The sequence below is a fragment of the Corticium candelabrum genome, chromosome 14 (genome assembly GCF_963422355.1).
Source record: "Corticium candelabrum chromosome 14, ooCorCand1.1, whole genome shotgun sequence".
NCBI classification, from domain to species: Eukaryota; Metazoa; Porifera; class Homoscleromorpha; order Homosclerophorida; family Plakinidae; genus Corticium; species Corticium candelabrum.
In genome coordinates, this window is record NC_085098.1 from 5170812 (window position 1) to 5187991 (window position 17180).

Genomic DNA, 17180 nt, shown 5'->3' on the forward strand with positions numbered 1-17180 from the left:
GGGATGTTACTGTTGTCTAGCTGAAACCACTGCATTTGCGCAAGATTTAGTTTCCAAAATTTGCTTTTTCTAGAGAATGAGAGCTGGTCAAATTCAGTTGGCGTCCCCACGACGTAAAAATTGTTTCTCCATTGTCCTAAGACTAAATGATATCCAAAGACGGGTGTCAGGAGTGAATCAGGTAATCTGTAAGCTAACCATTTGTCACCGTTTCGCGTCAAATTTAGCATTGACTGACGACAAGCTTCCATAGCGCCTCTATGGACAATGGCGTAGGTGCCAAACACTACCGCTTTCCCACCGCGAGTAGAAACCGAAGTCTGTCCGACATTTTCTTCTTCTTTTAGAATGCCACTTGTGATGTTGTATTTCACATACGATTTATCTGTAATGATGACGTAACTTCGTAGAAACGGAAAATAGACAGCGATTGCTGTAGTTTTGGTTCTAATAGGACTGTCTATACGTATCTTTACCCAGGTTTTTTCTGCTGGTCTGTAGGTCCATAAACCGTTTTTGCTCGAAACAATAACTCCTGTTTCACTCTCTCCTGTACTTGTCGCCAACCAAGGCTTACCTTTAGGAGTAGACGTCTTCTGTTTCGTTTTGACTTCAGACCATTGGTATACCTTATTGTCCTCTACGCAAACAAGTTCCCACACCGTTGACCAATTCAAAGCGTTGTCGCCGGGTCCGGGAATGACCAAGACGGATTGCTGGCACTGACACGATGTCTGATTGCTTGAGTTTATAGCCACAGCTGCATGTGTAAACATAGAAGGAACAGGCTGAGATGCGGGGCTTAAGTGTGGTTGTCTCCATTTTAGAGTATCGGTTTCAAACAGCCAAGTATCATTCAAGTGCTCGTTCTTATCGTTCTTACCTCCAAACAGAATTACTATGTTGTTGCAAAGGGTGACCATTGCATGAGACTGTCTGGCCGATGGCTTTGGGTCTTCGTCCGTCACGTTAGACCAGACGTTTGTCTCTACTGAGTAGACCCACGTTTCGTCTGAATTTCGCACTTCTTCCTTCGATCGCACTTCTCCCATTGATCCCCCGTGTAGCAAAATGCGGTGACCACCATCGATGTGGCGTGTGTACGGAGCCATGGCGAAGTCTGTCTCTACAGGCGGCGTGTTGCAGTTCCACATCGCATTGCTCTGCCACGTATTCAACACTCCTGCATCGGTATCGGTAGTAGCCTTGTTGTCGTTTCCGGTAATTTTTTGAACAAACACCAGTACAGTGAAGAGAACAGATTGACAGGCGACGATGCTCCAAGGTTTTCGATCTTGTGACGAAGGCATGACATCGAATGCGTTTAGAGACGCTGCATGCGCAGCAAACGAATGTAAGTAACCAAAAATGTCTAGTGAAACGTGGAAGCCAGCAGTTTATGTCAAACTGTTTCTATTGCGACGTTGCATTGGTTTTTGAGCCCATAACTATTAATCAATCTTTACAAAATTGAAACGATTACATCACATTCACATCACTAGTTTTCAACTAAAATCTAAGATCAGGTAATTACTTTCTTTTGTCGTGTTCTTATTTTAATACTAGTTTACGGTATCCGTAGGCGCCTCGTGTTGGTGAGTAACACGGCGGACCGGAGTTTTCTGACCGTCTACTGAAACGTCGTGCCCTAGCTAGACAGTACACTGGCGTACCGTGGTCCTCATGTTTGGGGGCTAATAAATTAGACTGCAAACCACGCCCATTGCTCACATGCAAAGTCACGCCCATTTTTTATTTTCTACCTCGCAGTTTGTACACATCTAAGTAAATAGTATAAATTTTAGGTTACAAATAAACTGCGGAACTGAGTGCCGTCAGTGTGCGTATGAAGGAGTGAAAACAATGTTGCAGTCAGTGCCAGAAATGTTTTCATGGCTCGCTGCGATCGTCAATTGCAAATTAAATGGCATTTCGATGAAAATAGAATCTAGAAGACCAATTCAGTGCAAACGGCGTGACCAATTTTAATATATATATAGGTTAGCTAGTTAGTTAAAATAACCTGTGGAGAAAGTAGACTACTCCTGCAATGCCTCGTAAAAACAGAAATCACGTTCTGTTGCATTTGATGCTGAAGACATCGCTGATGTAGCCCACCTGCCTCTAGCTAGATCTTCTCACCTAGTCTCGCGTAGCCAGACCCATTTCCGCCGCGTCATCTCCGGCGAAATGGGGTCTGGTGAATGGCCTTTGATGTCGCTGTGTGCCGCGTAGCCAGAAATTGGCTATCTAAAGACCGGATTTTGTTTCTTAAACGCTTCACTAAAGACGAGACTGGTATGCACACAGTGCAATTCTATCTCAATTAGCTTCTCTTGTTTCGTAGAGAACAACTCGAAGACTACAGCTACAGTCGTTGCTGTTTGTGAATCTGCATGTTTACAGCAGCGATTAAACGCGGCCGCGGGAATGTTGACGTCGACAGGCTTCGATTTCATGCAGCCATTATCGACGTCGTACGATCTAGCGTTGTGCGCTCGTGTCACAACGGAGACTGAATGCGAACGTACTCGATGCTGTTTGCTGTTTGCTGTTTTTTGACGTCTAAAGCGACCGCAGACAGTCCAGAGTGAGCGATGTCTGGAAGCGCTTGGAGCTGCATGACGTCATCGAAACAAGATGAGTCGTCTTTCTGTGTTTGGGTAATCATTTCCTTTTTTTCTGCTTTGCTTTGATGAACACATACAGTAGCAACCAGGAAGAGACCACGTTGACAGAAATGCTGGACGTCCCAAGGTGGTACAGATTCGATGTGTTGTTTGGAAGAGCTAGATATTACGCGAGTTCCTGCAGCGTAACTTTCAGAGTATGTGGAGCTTCAGGGAGACTACTTCCATCCACCTGTTTTCTCTTGCTCAACAAGGTGATAGCATCTGGTGATTTCATCAAACACAAAAGCACGTCGACATGTCAGACAGTTATGTTTCATTGCATGATTTATGATCATGCATGCAGCGCTACACGATCTAGAATTTTAGACAGTTATTACAACATGCAGTTATCTAGTTCACTGGAAGGTTAAAGGTACAGCAGTTACCACAGTCACAACTAAGTGCACAAACATCACAACAATCACATCCTTTCCCAGCACTGTCTTCGCTACCAGCAAATAGAAAATCAGCAAATACGCACTTCCTACAACAAGTTGTAAAATTTTGTTCATACTTCTTTATCAAGGATGAAACTGTCCTGTGCAGATGTCCATATACAAGCAGTGCAGTTGCTGTCAAGCCATCCTTTCCAGCTCGCTCAGTCTCTTGAACATAATCTTCAATGAGTCTTGGAGGACTCCAATGAACAATCCACCTAATGTTGGGAATGTCAACACCCGTCCCAAATGCTGTCCATAAAAGCGAGATATTTTTCGCATATCCGGGTCTCGAAAAAACGCCTAACTTTCGTTTGCCCGTGTAACGCCTCGAAGACCTGCCACGCCTGTTTCACGGCCGCAACGGCAGTAACGTCTTCGAAGTGACGACACTACCTCAGACTAGGCCTTTGCTCATGTAGGTCTCGCTTGGATGCATTACGTTTTGACTTTTGTCGTCTTGCGTCACAAACGACGCCACAAGAGGACTCTCTAGAAGACTCGAAAACGGCACCCAAAACGGGGTAAAGTTTCTTGAAACTGGAAAATGAATAGGACCATGTACGGACAAGTTTCTTTCGGCGTTTATACCAAAGTGCGTCACTGGGAACATGCGCTAGACTCCGTGACTTGTACGTCATAGCTCGAAACCGCCTGCACTCGTGCGCGAATTTCTCTGGAACGGCCCATGTATATGCATCAGATTTCTACCGAATTCAAATTGAACTGCCTGTTCCTGCATTGGACGTTACGTGCCGGGGTGAGATGAAGCGTGGTTTTTAAACGTTGTATGCATTCATAATTATAGTAAGTCTTTATATAATTATGAATGTATACAACGATAAATTGATTTACTAACAACTAATAGTCTAATCTGCCCGTGCGGAAACGGAATGGTGACCTAGTCAATAGTCTTTCCTTGTATAATTAACAACGTTTATTACTATTGTTGACGTTTCCCACAACAGGCAAGTTGCTCAATAACTTCCGTTGTTGACAATGAAGACCACCTATTGACGTATGGATCATACATACAACTTGACTATTGTTCTACTCCGCCACAGTATCTGTTAGTGCATCCTACTGTGACGAGGATATGATGTCCCATTGCGACTGCTGACATCTTCCACTGATAGTTCAAAAGCAGGAGAGTACGACTAATCTGTTCTATTTGCGTCCAGCGATCAGTCGTGGTACAGACCACCCATCTGTCAAAAACGAAAGGTTGCGCCGTCGACACCTCCGTGAATGATTAGCTGATGGTCGATAACCGCGGCAGAATGCTGCGCTCTTAATTGGCTTTGGTCTGACGACGTATACGTTGGAGTTGAAGAGTATATTAGGTACCATTGCGAATCTTCTCGTAGGTATGAAAACATCCATAAATCATCAATAAAGAGGCTCTGGCGGCTTGCACCGCTTATACGTGGTTCTAACCCACTACACAAAAGAACAGTGCTGCAATTGATAGCAACAAATAAATGTCGAAGCCTTATTGGAGGAACCACATTGATTTCAAAAAATTTTCATCGGTCTGCATCGGGATGATAGGCGTCTAGCTTAGTATTCGTAAGAATCAGGCGCAGTTTTGAAGGAAGACGCTGTTTGTCATGGTGCAGACGTGGTTTTGCTTGAATGACGACTAACTCTGTTGTGAACCTGAAACCACTGCCGTGTCTCAAGATTCAGTTCCAGACTGTTTCTTTAGGATCACCAAAGCCACTTTTTTCGTCATTGGGAGAGCCAATAACGTAGAAATTTATTTTTTGTAATCCCAAAACTAATTGATATTCAAAGATGGTTGTCAGAAGCAAATCCGGTAGTTTGAACGCTAACCAGGCATCTCTCATAGTTTCTCATCAAATTTAGCATCAAATGACAAGTCCTTAGGGCGTCTCCGTAAATAATGGCCTAGGAACCATGCAAACACTGCTGCCGCCCCACCACAAAAGGCAACCGAATTCTGGCCGATATCTGTTTCCTTTTTCAGTTTGCCACTTGTGATATTGTATCTAAAATAGAAAGTGTCTATGAATCACCACATATATCTTTTGTCTAGAAACGGAAAGAAAAGAGTGATGGTTGTCTTCGAAGGAGGTGCATGAATCGTCGAGCACATCGACTTAATTGTTTCCAAGTTTGTTTGCGAGTTGGTATACGTCAGTAGACCGTTGGTGCTTAAAGCGATATCTGTATCTCACTATATATCTTTTGTGCCTTGCCTGTCGCCAGCCCATGGTTACCGTTAGGCACAGATGTCTCCCATTTTGTTTACACTCCAGACCATCGGTATGCTTTCATGTTCTCCACGCACGCAAGTTCCCAAAGAGTCGACCAATCCAAGACTTCGTCGCTTCGTCCGGGAATTACCAAGACGGACTGATTGCCTTGACACGACGCCCGATTGCGAGCTAGTAGCGACGGCCGCATGTGTGTGTGAACATGGGAGGGACAGGATCGGATGCGTTGTCTATATGCGGGCGTCGCCATTTTATAATATCCATTTTAAATACCCAAGTTTTATTCAACTTCTTCTCCTTGTTGTCTTTGCCTCCGAACAGAATAATTGCACTGTTGCATAGAGTGACGGTTGCATGAGACTGTCCGGTGGCTGGCTATAGGTCCTCATCGGTCACGCGTATACAGTACGTTCGACCAAACGTCTGCCTCCACCCACGTCTCGCCCATGCACATACACTCTCTGTCCTATTGATCCGCAGTGTAGCAAGATGTGGTAGCGGCTGACGTACGGAGCCTTACTGTAGCGTTTCTCAAAGGGCTGCGTACGTGTTACAGTTCCATTTGGAATCGCTTTGCAACGCGTTCAGAGCGTCGGCGTCGGCGTGAGTGGTAGCAGTGGCATCGTTTCCGGTGGCTCTATCAGTAGAAAGAGAATGAAATGGCAAGCGACAGTCCAATTAACAGGGTCGATCACTTAACGAGGACAACACAGTGTCTATACAATGATAAATGAAAGACAATGGGCGTCAAACTGTAGTTTTCTAGGTATCTAATTAATTGTCACTGGATTTGTATGAATGGCAGATAATTCTTACGCAATTTTTGGAGTAATACATATTGCATTTTCTATAGTTAGGAGCGATTTTCACTTACACTTTGATTTAGTTGTACTTTTTAGCTTGAATAAAGTTGCGACCTCGCGTCTAGCATTCATGTTTACATATTTCTTGTAAAAACGTTTTAGCTAATTAGTGATTGAAAAACTATGGCATGCAGACGTACTGCAAAATGTAATAAATTGATCTTATTTGGTTTCAACTCGATGTTTGTCTGTTGACAGATTGTGTACTGAATTATGTGAATACGCCGATGTGATTTCGCGCAGCCCAGTATGTCGAAGGCGATTGCACATCCGGGTATCTCAATGCATTTGGAAATCGTAGAACTTCATCGGATGTTTCTCTTTTCTTAGCAAATATACAGGCAGCTGGTAATAAATGGCTGTCGTGGACTTCGTTCACGAATGAATTTATTAGGTTTCAAACAATTAGTAGAGCGTAAAGTGACTTGGCCTAGGCTTGATTTTTCTTACTTTAATTAATTAATTATGTACAATAGTATTGTGTATGTTATGAGTTAAGGATATATGGCAACTGTCAATCTTTTGATTGGTTGATTGCTCGCTAACATTATTCTTGCCAGATGCCTTGTGCATTTCTTGTGATTGTGCGAACAATCGTACAGGGGTAATGAGATAGACTTGCATGAGGCTGCTCGCATTATTGGGATGCTGTTTTGCTCAAATCATAGGAATACAGTGTTCATGCAGTTCCGTATTCCGAGGAAATTATCCGGGTATCGTATGTTACTGACAGGGATGAAATCCTCTTTTGACTGCATGGACCACACCACTGCTGTGGCTGACACCAGTTGCGCTAGGAAATGTACGGCTGCATGGTTAGAGTGTTGGTCAGACTTGTAGGGTAGATATATTTCTTACACTGGTGGACTCGATTGACTCGAGCTTGTATTGATTGACTTGCCTGTGCATGACTGTTTCATACACTTCAAAAATCATACCGTTCATCTAGGTTGTATAGTTGCTCTAGGCTTGATTTGATGTCTTATTGTGTAGTGAATCTAAAATTTGTCATTTTGATATTTACTTGATTCCTTTCAATCAGTTATCTACAACAGTATTGTGTATATCTAATTTACTCAATTTTGTAGATTAATAAAGAAACATGTCAACTGTGTGTGTTCATTAACTGGTTGATATTGCTTGTTAACAAATATTTATCTTTGCTTATAAGAGGTGTTGTGCAGTGGCTTCTCGATTAACTACGTGAAGAGTAAAGTGTGACTAAAAGTTGTATTGAGACGAACCTGCATGATCTCACTTTACAAGACTACAATAAACAACATGGTGTCTTGCTGCAAAAAATAGTTAGTGCAGTCTGTAACTTGATTTGTGTTTCTATTGATACCTGCAAATTCAGCACGTGGTAGTTGTGACTCTGCATTTTACTTAATTAATTAAAAAATTTGGTGCACAAGTATAATAAAGCATTAGATGATACGTACTTAGTATTACTGTCTTATCTTATTTGTTCGATCTTGTTTGTTGTTGTGTTGTTCTTTTAATCTTAGTAAACAATACTTGTACCAGAGTGTGCAGGTACTGTACTTTTATTAGACACAAACCAGACCATTTAACATGAACCTGTTTATAGAGTTTATAGCAATATCGACTAGTCATTTAACTAACGCTACTGTGCCTAACATTGATTAGATATGAAAGGAGTCATGTCCGAAATTAATGCAACGAAACTGTGTGGTGGATTCCAGTGTGGCTCCAACGTAACCTTCCAACTGGAACTATTCTATGTGCGAATGATGAGATCGGACTCTTGATGATACTTGATGTATAGCATCGAACCGATGCATCTCTGTTATGAGAACAACCTGTTTGCCCGAATCCACTGTGCTTGCAGTCTGTGATAGCTTTTTCGTTGCCATAGCAGCTCACTTTGTCAAGCCAGACTGGACCGGGACCTCGACCATAGCGCGCACTACTATATGCTGTACCTCCATAGTTGTACCCCAGCTGCCTGCACACGACTCGGGCATCATTGGCATTCCAATTCGTGTCACACACTGTGCCCCAAACGCCTCCGTTGAATACCTCCACTCGACCTTCATATCGATTGCGACCAACAAGACGGATTGCTAACAAATGAGAGACAATTAATAATTATTGAATCGTTATCGTGTCTGAGATATTTAGTACGTTTTCGACAGCTGATGTACAGATTGTCGGTGCTTTTTGCGCAAGTAGATGCTCCCCACTGAACACCCTGGTTGCAGTCAATTTGCTTGTTTGTGCTGCTGAGGCAACGAGCACTGGTTTGAGGCCCACTTGCAGTCTTTCTTGCAAAAAATTGGTTAGAAACAGGATATGTAGGGCCAAACCCAGCTTGTTGGCAGGCATCCGTGCGCTGTCTACTACCCCAGACCGATCCGCCACAAACAGGACCCCATCGTTTAGTTGAACTGTCATACACTTGTAGGTAGCCATTGGGGCTGGTTGTTGGTGAACCATTTCTAGTAAACCGAACACCTTTGATGGAGATGATAATCAAGTCAGTAATCAAACCCATCAAGAGCAATTTGTATGCTAACCTGGATTGCACTTGACTCCAGCATATCGGTAACTGGGGCAATATCCACCTCGGTATGTTGTTCCAACATTGTACCGAGAACATTCTTGAATGTATCGTTCCTTTCCTGTACATCCTATTTTGCTGATAACGTACGGTTTCTTGTTGTAGCCCCATCGGTTTCCTGAAGTTGCTTGCCCAGTGGAATATCCCAGTTGGCCACACACAACGTTGGCTTCAACATTATCCCAACCATCTGAACAGACTGCGTGGTAGTGACCGTTAACTAAGATTTCTACTCGACCTTCATATTGATTTGGACCGTTTACAAGACGAATACCTACGAATCAGTCAATGAATTGTTATATTCCCATCACGTGTCAATCTGACTGACCAGGCTGGGGAATTCAAGTGAAGGGAGAACAGAAGGGCACATGAAAAGGAAAACAAATTATAGGTCATGAGATTTAAGGCAAGGGCAGATGCACTTACCACTATTCCACGACGAATACATAGATCTTGTTGGCTTGGTGTCAGTCTATCGCTTTCAAACCAACATTGAGTGTCGAAGTCCCATTGGGCAACTTGTAACCGCGTTGGACGTTTACTGGCAATCATTGCTCTGACTGTGGAGACAGACAGCTTGGCTGCTGGAACGTCATATGTTCCATTAGTGCTTCTCTTCTTGCGTCCAAACGTCGGCCCACTAGAATGATCATACGTGTAGCTCAAGTCTCCCACCTTGAGAACATTTTTTGGTCGTCTCCATGCCGAATCTTTTAACAGGTCGGGTCCCAAAGGATAAGCAGCAGTCAAGAAACTCATCACACTATTTAGTGTGTAGACACCAGGAGTGCCGTCAGCTGGATAGTTACTTTCATCATCTCCGTACACTTCTTGCCAGTCGTACCACAGTTTGTCGATAAAACAGTGATGCTATACAAGAGCACGAGACATGCACGTGTCACTATGAATTACTCGGATAGAACAAGAACTTCTGACTCACAAAATAGAAGAGGGGATCACGTGGTGACTCACCCGAAGCCATGTCCGATGATCCGAATCGTCCGTGCAAAGTGTTGTGTCGGAATCCACCACCTTCTGTCTGCTGCCGGAAGTTGTCATAGATTGGATTGCTCGTGCGGTCATTGTTCAATTGCGCTTGTGATGCCTGTTGCGTTCCGGACACGGGATTAAAGACACTCCGTACGATACATTCGGATGGATTGGGATGCCACAACGCTTGACTAAAGTGTCCGCTATTGACACAATTGTTGGGGCCGGCTCCGTTGTTGAGAGAACCGCTGCCCAAGTGAGCCCAGATGGCCGACGTGGCGACATGTTCTCCTGACCAATCCCAGTATGGGAGACGAAGTGAAGCGTCGTTTTGAGCGATTTGTAAAGCGTGCTCCAACATACTGAGGAAAGAACGATGCCAGGGGAAGAATTAAGCCTGCACTACTGGATACAGAAACGGCTCGTCAGTATGTGTTTATTTGTATACGAAATTGTGGAATACGTACCGGTGGGCCAAGCTTGATACAGAAAAGGCTTGATTATGAAGTGCTGCGAGATCGTTGATGACACCATTCTGCTTAATAGTTTTGAATCCGGCCACAATAGAATTCCAGTCTTCCGGTCGATGAGTCGCCAAGTCGACCACATTACATCTTGGTCCTGCAACAGAAAGAGTGGAACGACGTCATGCACTCGATGTGCTTGATCTGCCTAGGTAACGGGAATGATTATGCAACTTACTTGCACCAAATTGAGCAGCGATGTCGTCCATGTCGTCGAAATTATCTACTACAAACGTGTGATCGACGTCAGGATCCGAAGCGATGGCATTCAACTCGTTCTGACTTCTCGTGGAACCAAAATTAGCGACGCCCATCGCAAAAACCTTGGCACCGTCTGTGTTTCGTAGAACATCTGCCTTTGGCCCTGGAGCTCCACCTTGATTCGATTTTCCGTCAGTAAGCACGAAAACAACTCTGGTCGCATCCGATCTCGCTCCTCTGGAGGCGTCATTGTACAGAGCATGCGCTTTGTCTAGAGCACCAGCAGTATTAGTACCCCACCCGTCCACGTATGCAATACCATTGACTGCATTCTTCAGATCAACGCGAGGAGTCGCCGATCCCGAGTAATCGTTGAAGTCGAACTCGATCGTAGTCTGGAACGACGTAGCAAAACTGATGATTGCGATTCGGATCGATTTGGTGCACGTGACCGTTAGGGCGTGGTCGATCATCAGAGTAACTAAAGTCTTTTGCTTGACAAAGTTAGTACTGCCGATGCTACCGGAGTTGTCCATGACAAAGAGGAGATCAATTTTGTTAGGATCCGTAGACTTATAATAGCCAGGCCAGCCCCGTAAACGTTTGATGTTTGTAAGCCAACCACGTGAAGCACCTCTACTCTGCGTTCCAGAAAAGATTGAGAAAAAATTTTGATTCAACGCTTTGGCATTGTAGCTAACAGAAGCTGCTTCGACCAAAGGTTGTACTTGCACAGCAATGAAAACACCAGCTGTCAACATAAGCCCTAGACTTCTAGGCACACCCATTCCGGCTTGATCTGAACTGCGGTGAAATGTTGTGCACCTCCTTTTTATCAGGTGGCATGGACACGGCGTTCTGTGTCGTTTTTTGTTGCTGACGCAAGGGTAGTGGCTAGTACCGTGATTACCGTATTCTACACCACGTCCTCTAAGTTGCATAGTTAATTAAAAGACGGGCGCCACGAGGCAGCATCGTTTATTGTTTTGGCATAGACGTAACAACCGCGTAACCACGGGACACTTTTCTCCCAAAGTTAGGCTGAGCCGCCGGTCGCGAGTTGCACATGTACGTGACCGGTGCAGCAGCGGATTAGGTCCGGCCGGTCAAATCGGTCCGCTTGCTAACGCACTTGTACCGGAAGACGTTCTGCTCTAGCGCACCGCGTCTACTTCGGATCTCTGGAATCATTTCTCTTTGGGGATTAGGTCCTAGCGCAGCAACGGATTAGACCCGTCGGCGATATTTTTGGTCCGCGCATTAGCGCGCGCTCTTATTGTTCCACAGACTAAAATGTAAGCGTAGTCTACTGTCTGTTCCCCATAAGCGTGAACTCGGAAGTGAGTAATGAAGTAGAGGTCACACCAGGTGTGCTCATTAGAGCACTAAGAGCTGGTCCAGTTGGACCATGTTATACCAATTATCTTAAATGGTTCCAGTTGCTGATCCGTTGGTCTTACAAGATAATTGGATAATAGCCATTGCTCCACCCGTTTGTGTTTGATATGCACAAGTACTATCCTTCCGTTTCGTTTGTAGGAAAGGCTTAGATAATTTGATAAACAGAAATGCCAGACCTAGCGGTTTCTAACGATACCGAGATCATCGCGAGAGTCCAAAAAACAGCAGAGATATTGATGATTTTCAAAGTTCACACTTATGGGGAACAGACAGTAGTCTGCTCGTTAGTTTGTCTGTGTAGATAGTGTCTTGTGTACAGTACACTTGGGAATGGGTAGCGTACGTTAGAAAAAGGGTGTCAAGTAATTGCCTCGTGTTTTCTCGGTCTGTACCTAGTCTTTAGTGATTTACTTTACAATACAACCCGTAGCTTGGAACGGATGTTACATGGTGACAGGAGATGGCTTCTCAGCAGTTACCGTTGCCAGCCCCGATGGATTTTAGCTGCAACCTAGCCATTGAGTGGAAAAGATGGCGCCAACGCTTTGAAATCTACCTAACAGCATCCGGTCGACAGGAATCTACTGACAAGGTAAAAGTCTCTCTCCTTCTTCATGCGCTTGGATCCGAAGGCATCGAGATCTACAATACATTCACTCTGACGGAGGAGGAGCAGACGAGTTTCCCAGCGGTACTACAATATGGCGTGTAATCAGTGTCAAAATTACGCCGGTAGTACTTCTATTTACTTAGGTCGGTCGCACACTCAATGAGGTCGGTCGCACACTCAATGAGGTCAGTCACTACGTCAATGAGGTCGGTCGCTAAGTCTATGAGGTCGATGAGGTCTCCTACTTCATGAGACGTCGGTCTGTACATGAGGTTCGTCATGACTCATTGATATGTAACAGTCTTGTAGGCAAATTTATATCAATAGCGATTTTGACACCCCCGTACATGTATAGTTCTTCTAGATCTAAGTTTGGAATGTAGAAACGCTGTACCAAAGAGTTGATCAGTGATTGAAGTGCTAAAGCTGGATCTTGAATCAGTAGGATCAGACCGCACCAGCCAAACACTTCATTCCTACGAGGTTCCGGCACAAGGTACGTAATTATTATAAATTAATATCACACTTGTTCTGTGCAACTGTCGTTACTACACGTGTTCAATGAGTGGCAAGATGAGGAGTACATACTGGACTGTTGGACTCACTCCACCCACTTTCTTCCTGATGAAACTGGATTGTTAGATACACAATGATTACGAACTGCCCCCTAAAATATGTTGAATGAGATTTATGGTAAACTGTAGCATTGCAAATAAGATCCATCTATTTGATTAGTATTGTAACCTCTATCAAAATTGTTGTCTGGCAGTAAGTCAACAGTGTGTGTGTGTGTGTGTGTGTGTGTGTGTGTGTGTGTGTGTGTGTGTGTGTGTGCATGTGTGTGTGTGTGTGTGTGTGTGTGTGTGTGTGTGTGTGTGTTGTGTGTGTGTGTGTGTGTGTGTGTGTGTGTGTGTGTGTTGTGTGTGTGTGTGTGTGTGTGTGTTGTGTGTGTTGTGTGTGTGTGTGTGTGTGTGTGTGTGTGTGTTGTGTGTGTGTGTGTTGTGTGTGTGTGTGTGTGTTGTGTGTGTGTGTGTGTGTGTGTGTGTGTGTGTTGTGTGTGTGTGTGTGTGTGTGTGTGTTTTGTGTGTGTGGTGTGTGTGTTTTGTGTGTGTGTGTGTGTGTGTGTGTGTGTGTGTGTGTGTTGTGTGTGTGTGTGTGTGTGTGTGTGTGTTTTGTGTGTGTGGTGTGTGTGTGTGTGTGTGTGTGTGTGTGTGTTGTGTGTGTGTGTGTGTGTGTGTGTGTGTTGTGTGTGTGTGTGTGTGTGTGTGTGTTGTGTGTGTGTGTGTGTGTGTGTGTGTGTGTGTTTTGTGTGTGTGGTGTGTGTGTTTTGTGTGTGTGTGTGTGTGTGTGTGTGTGTGTGTGTGTGTGTGTGTGTTGTGTGTGTGTGTGTGTGTGTGTGTGTGTGTGTGTGTGTGTGTGTGTTTTGTGTGTGTGGTGTGTGTGTGTGTGTGTGTGTGTGTGTGTGTGTGTGTGTGTGTGTGTGTGACTGCTGGCACTCATTGGCAGTGTCATTTCATGTAAATTGTACAGTCAGTACGCACTCATTAGTATTACATGCTTTTAGTTCGAGCGATGGTGAGATTGAGAATACTGCAATTTTCTTGAGCAAGAAACTCCCTTGTCTTTGTCACTCAATTGATTGTGTATCTTAAGTAACTGGTATTTAATTGGGGCAGACTTGTGACTGTTGTTGTTAACCTGAACTGTCTGGCTTGCTGCGTTGTAAGTCTTGTGACTGTTACTAATATTCTTGTCTGCATTATGATGTTGCAGGTTTTAGCAGAAACTCACATTGACAACAATGACATTGAACATGTCTATTTGTGTTTTGAAAATGAAATCGAACATTACTTGAGCCATCAAGCTAAGCCTGGTAGTGAAATGTAATCACAGGGATCCAAGCATAACGTTTTTCTGTTAGTTGTCTGTTGTTACATTAACTAAATTGATGTATATCAAACCTAACAACCATTTACCTACCTTGAATATATGTATTTCTTACGATACCTTTGATGACTGTGAGTGACATGATGTATTTGTGTAACAACTATAGCAAACTCAACGTGGGTGAGGCAAATGGCTATACGAGAAATGGTGGAATTAAGCACAATTGTTGTTCTGCTTTGTTCTTAGCAATTATTCCAAATGATTTGTTGCCAACCAGTTGACAGTCTTTGGCTGAAAGTTTAAAAACAATCAGTTGCTGTGTCGATCTGCTCCTCGATAGACTGTGAACATGACCTGACTCAATTCGATCCTGAACTAAACCGAGTCCTGCCTTAACCAGAACAAAGGAGCCATGATACATGAGCACAAATAGGAATAGGCATCACAGATTTCTTCTTCAACTAGTAATTCCTGTGATATAAATACAGAAGCAAATTAATGAATATTTGATTTCGGATACTGACATTCAGCAAGTAACCTTCAAACATATTGCAATTATCAAAATGCCGAACACATGGAATATGGTACAATATTTTCTATTTAATTAATTAAGTTAATCTTTCTGCTGACTGACAACACCAACCTTATTTGTTACCTACCAACAGGCAAGATCTGTATATTCACTGGTCCATTGAAAAATCTATCAAATTTTGTCCAGATATGTTTGGATATGCGATCATAACTTAATTTCTATTCCCAACAGAATTTCCCTTGTCATCTACTTACATAGTATAGTTGATCTCTGCTTCAAGTTTGCATGTCATAAATATCTTGGTTTATAAACCACAGGCAACAACAAATAATATGCAACATTCTAAACTACACAACCAACTTCCTGAGATACAAATAGTAATGCGCTTTCATACAAATCTATACCATAATGTATACTTGGTTCCAGAGGTGAAACAGTTGCTTGAAGTTCTTCTATATCAGTAATGCTAAGAGGAGTAGCCGTCTCAGGCACGTGAACCACTTCATAAGTGTCTTCATGAGACACAGGTCCTCCCCAGTCAATACCAAATTGCTGATCTCCATCCTGGAAATACCTTGACATAAAGTCATGCAAGACATACACGAGAAACAATTAAACCTTACCTCAAAGACTTCACTTGCAATGTGATTATTAGAAGTGGCAATTCTTTGCAAACCCATTGTCCACAGCTGCTCTGGAGTAAGGTTGTGCTCAGATCTCATGGGATGTTTAATCCATGCCTTTTGCCAGGATGTCAAGTGAGAGTTAATACGCGGAATACAAACAAAGTGGAGGCAGAAAAGGTCGAGTTCATTGCTAGAATCAAGCATACCAATAGATTCCAGGTGATAAAACAGACTATGGTAGAAATAGACAACTCCTTCATACACATCTCTCCACATACGTTCAATCCTTTGATTGTGCACACTCTCCCTACAATAACTGTACTTCTTCCAGGGCCACGGAGTGGATGCATAAGGAGATACATAGCAACATCAACATTTTCACCACCCTTATCAATACGAATGCGAGATGGCAGGCCATACTTAGTGACACCTTCCTGGAACAGCCTCAAGACTGTGCCTCCACAATTGTCACTTGAACAGTGCAGGTAAACAGGAAGTCTTGAGTATCCATCTACTCCACCATGAATGACAAGTCTCCATCTATTACAAAGTGTCCCAAGTATTTAAAATGGATACATATAATGAAATTATATATGTTATTATATATGTATATATCTATATATGTATGGATGGATGTATGTATGTATGTATGTATGTATGTATGTATGTGCGTGCGTGTGTGTGTGTGTGTGTGTGTGTGTGTGTGTGTGTGTGTGTGTGTGTGTGTGTGTGTGTGTGTTACATTGCAGTGTTAGATTGCAGAATAGTGATTGCAGTATCTAACCTAGGCCTTACGGGCCCTCGTAAACAAAAAAAATTGTATGTATGTATGTATGTATGGATGGATGGATGGATGTATAAACCTAATCAATTTGTGGTTTCCATCAAGATGCCACAATGACAATGGTGCAAGCACATCATACTTTCGTCGCTGAATTGCTGAAGACCACCGTACAGCAACTCCTTCTGGGTCTACTCGGTGCAGAGATTCCCTAATACGTGCTTGGGAGACGCGTTGACCTCGAGACATCAAATGTCCATGCAATAACCGATAGCCACAATTTGGAAATTCACACTTGATTTGAGACACTAGTTCATCTAGTTCCCGGACTGTGATGAAGGAGTATAAGGCACTTACACTTAGACCAAACTCACTCATTCTTCGCCTTATGGCGCTCAAACTAACACCAAGAACCTCCCCTATTTTGGGACACTTGAACCCCAAGTGTAACAGATACTCCAGCTGATCCTGCTTGACCTCTAGCCTTGGTCGTCCTCTGACATTTTCATAAAGAATTTGAGACACATACCCTGATTCATTCCGTCCATGATTCAACTCTTCCAGAAAACTTAGAGCCATACCGACTCCTTCCAATACGTCACTGCTACCGGTGTTGTAAACGTCGTCAACTGCTACCAAAAGACGACGAAGTCTGTCGACGTGGAAGACCAGACAATCTAGTGTGCCGGACTCTCTACCTTCCTCGTAGCATGTAACAAGTCGCTGCACCCGACGGCACACATCAGCTACCACTCCGAGTAATTCTGTCTGGTCACCTGAAAGTTGAACGGCCATGTCACGACCAGAGCTAAAATAGACCAATAACGAAAGG

General features: G+C 43.5%; 1 protein-coding gene across 1 annotated transcript; it reads right to left on the bottom strand.

Annotated features, from left to right (window-relative positions):
* Positions 1-15283: 15283 nt before the first annotated feature.
* Positions 15284-16010, bottom strand: LOC134190337 (uncharacterized). The gene is made up of 2 exons (XM_062658791.1): positions 15565-16010; positions 15284-15505 (listed from the first exon to the last, which is right to left on the bottom strand). The coding sequence occupies exons 1-2, from the start codon at positions 15841-15843 to the stop codon at positions 15284-15286; spliced, it is 501 nt and encodes a 166-aa protein (XP_062514775.1). The 5' UTR covers positions 15844-16010.
* Between the last annotated feature and the right edge of the window lie 1170 nt (positions 16011-17180).

Coding starts and splice junctions, on each gene's coding strand:
- LOC134190337 (XM_062658791.1), bottom strand. CDS start 15,843: ATGTGGAGAGATGTGTATGAAGGAGTTGTCTATTTCTACCATAGTCTG. Junction 15,506..15,564: donor TTGCAAGTGAAGTCTTTGAG/GTAAGGTTTAAT, acceptor AGGTATTTCCAG/GATGGAGATCAGCAATTTGG.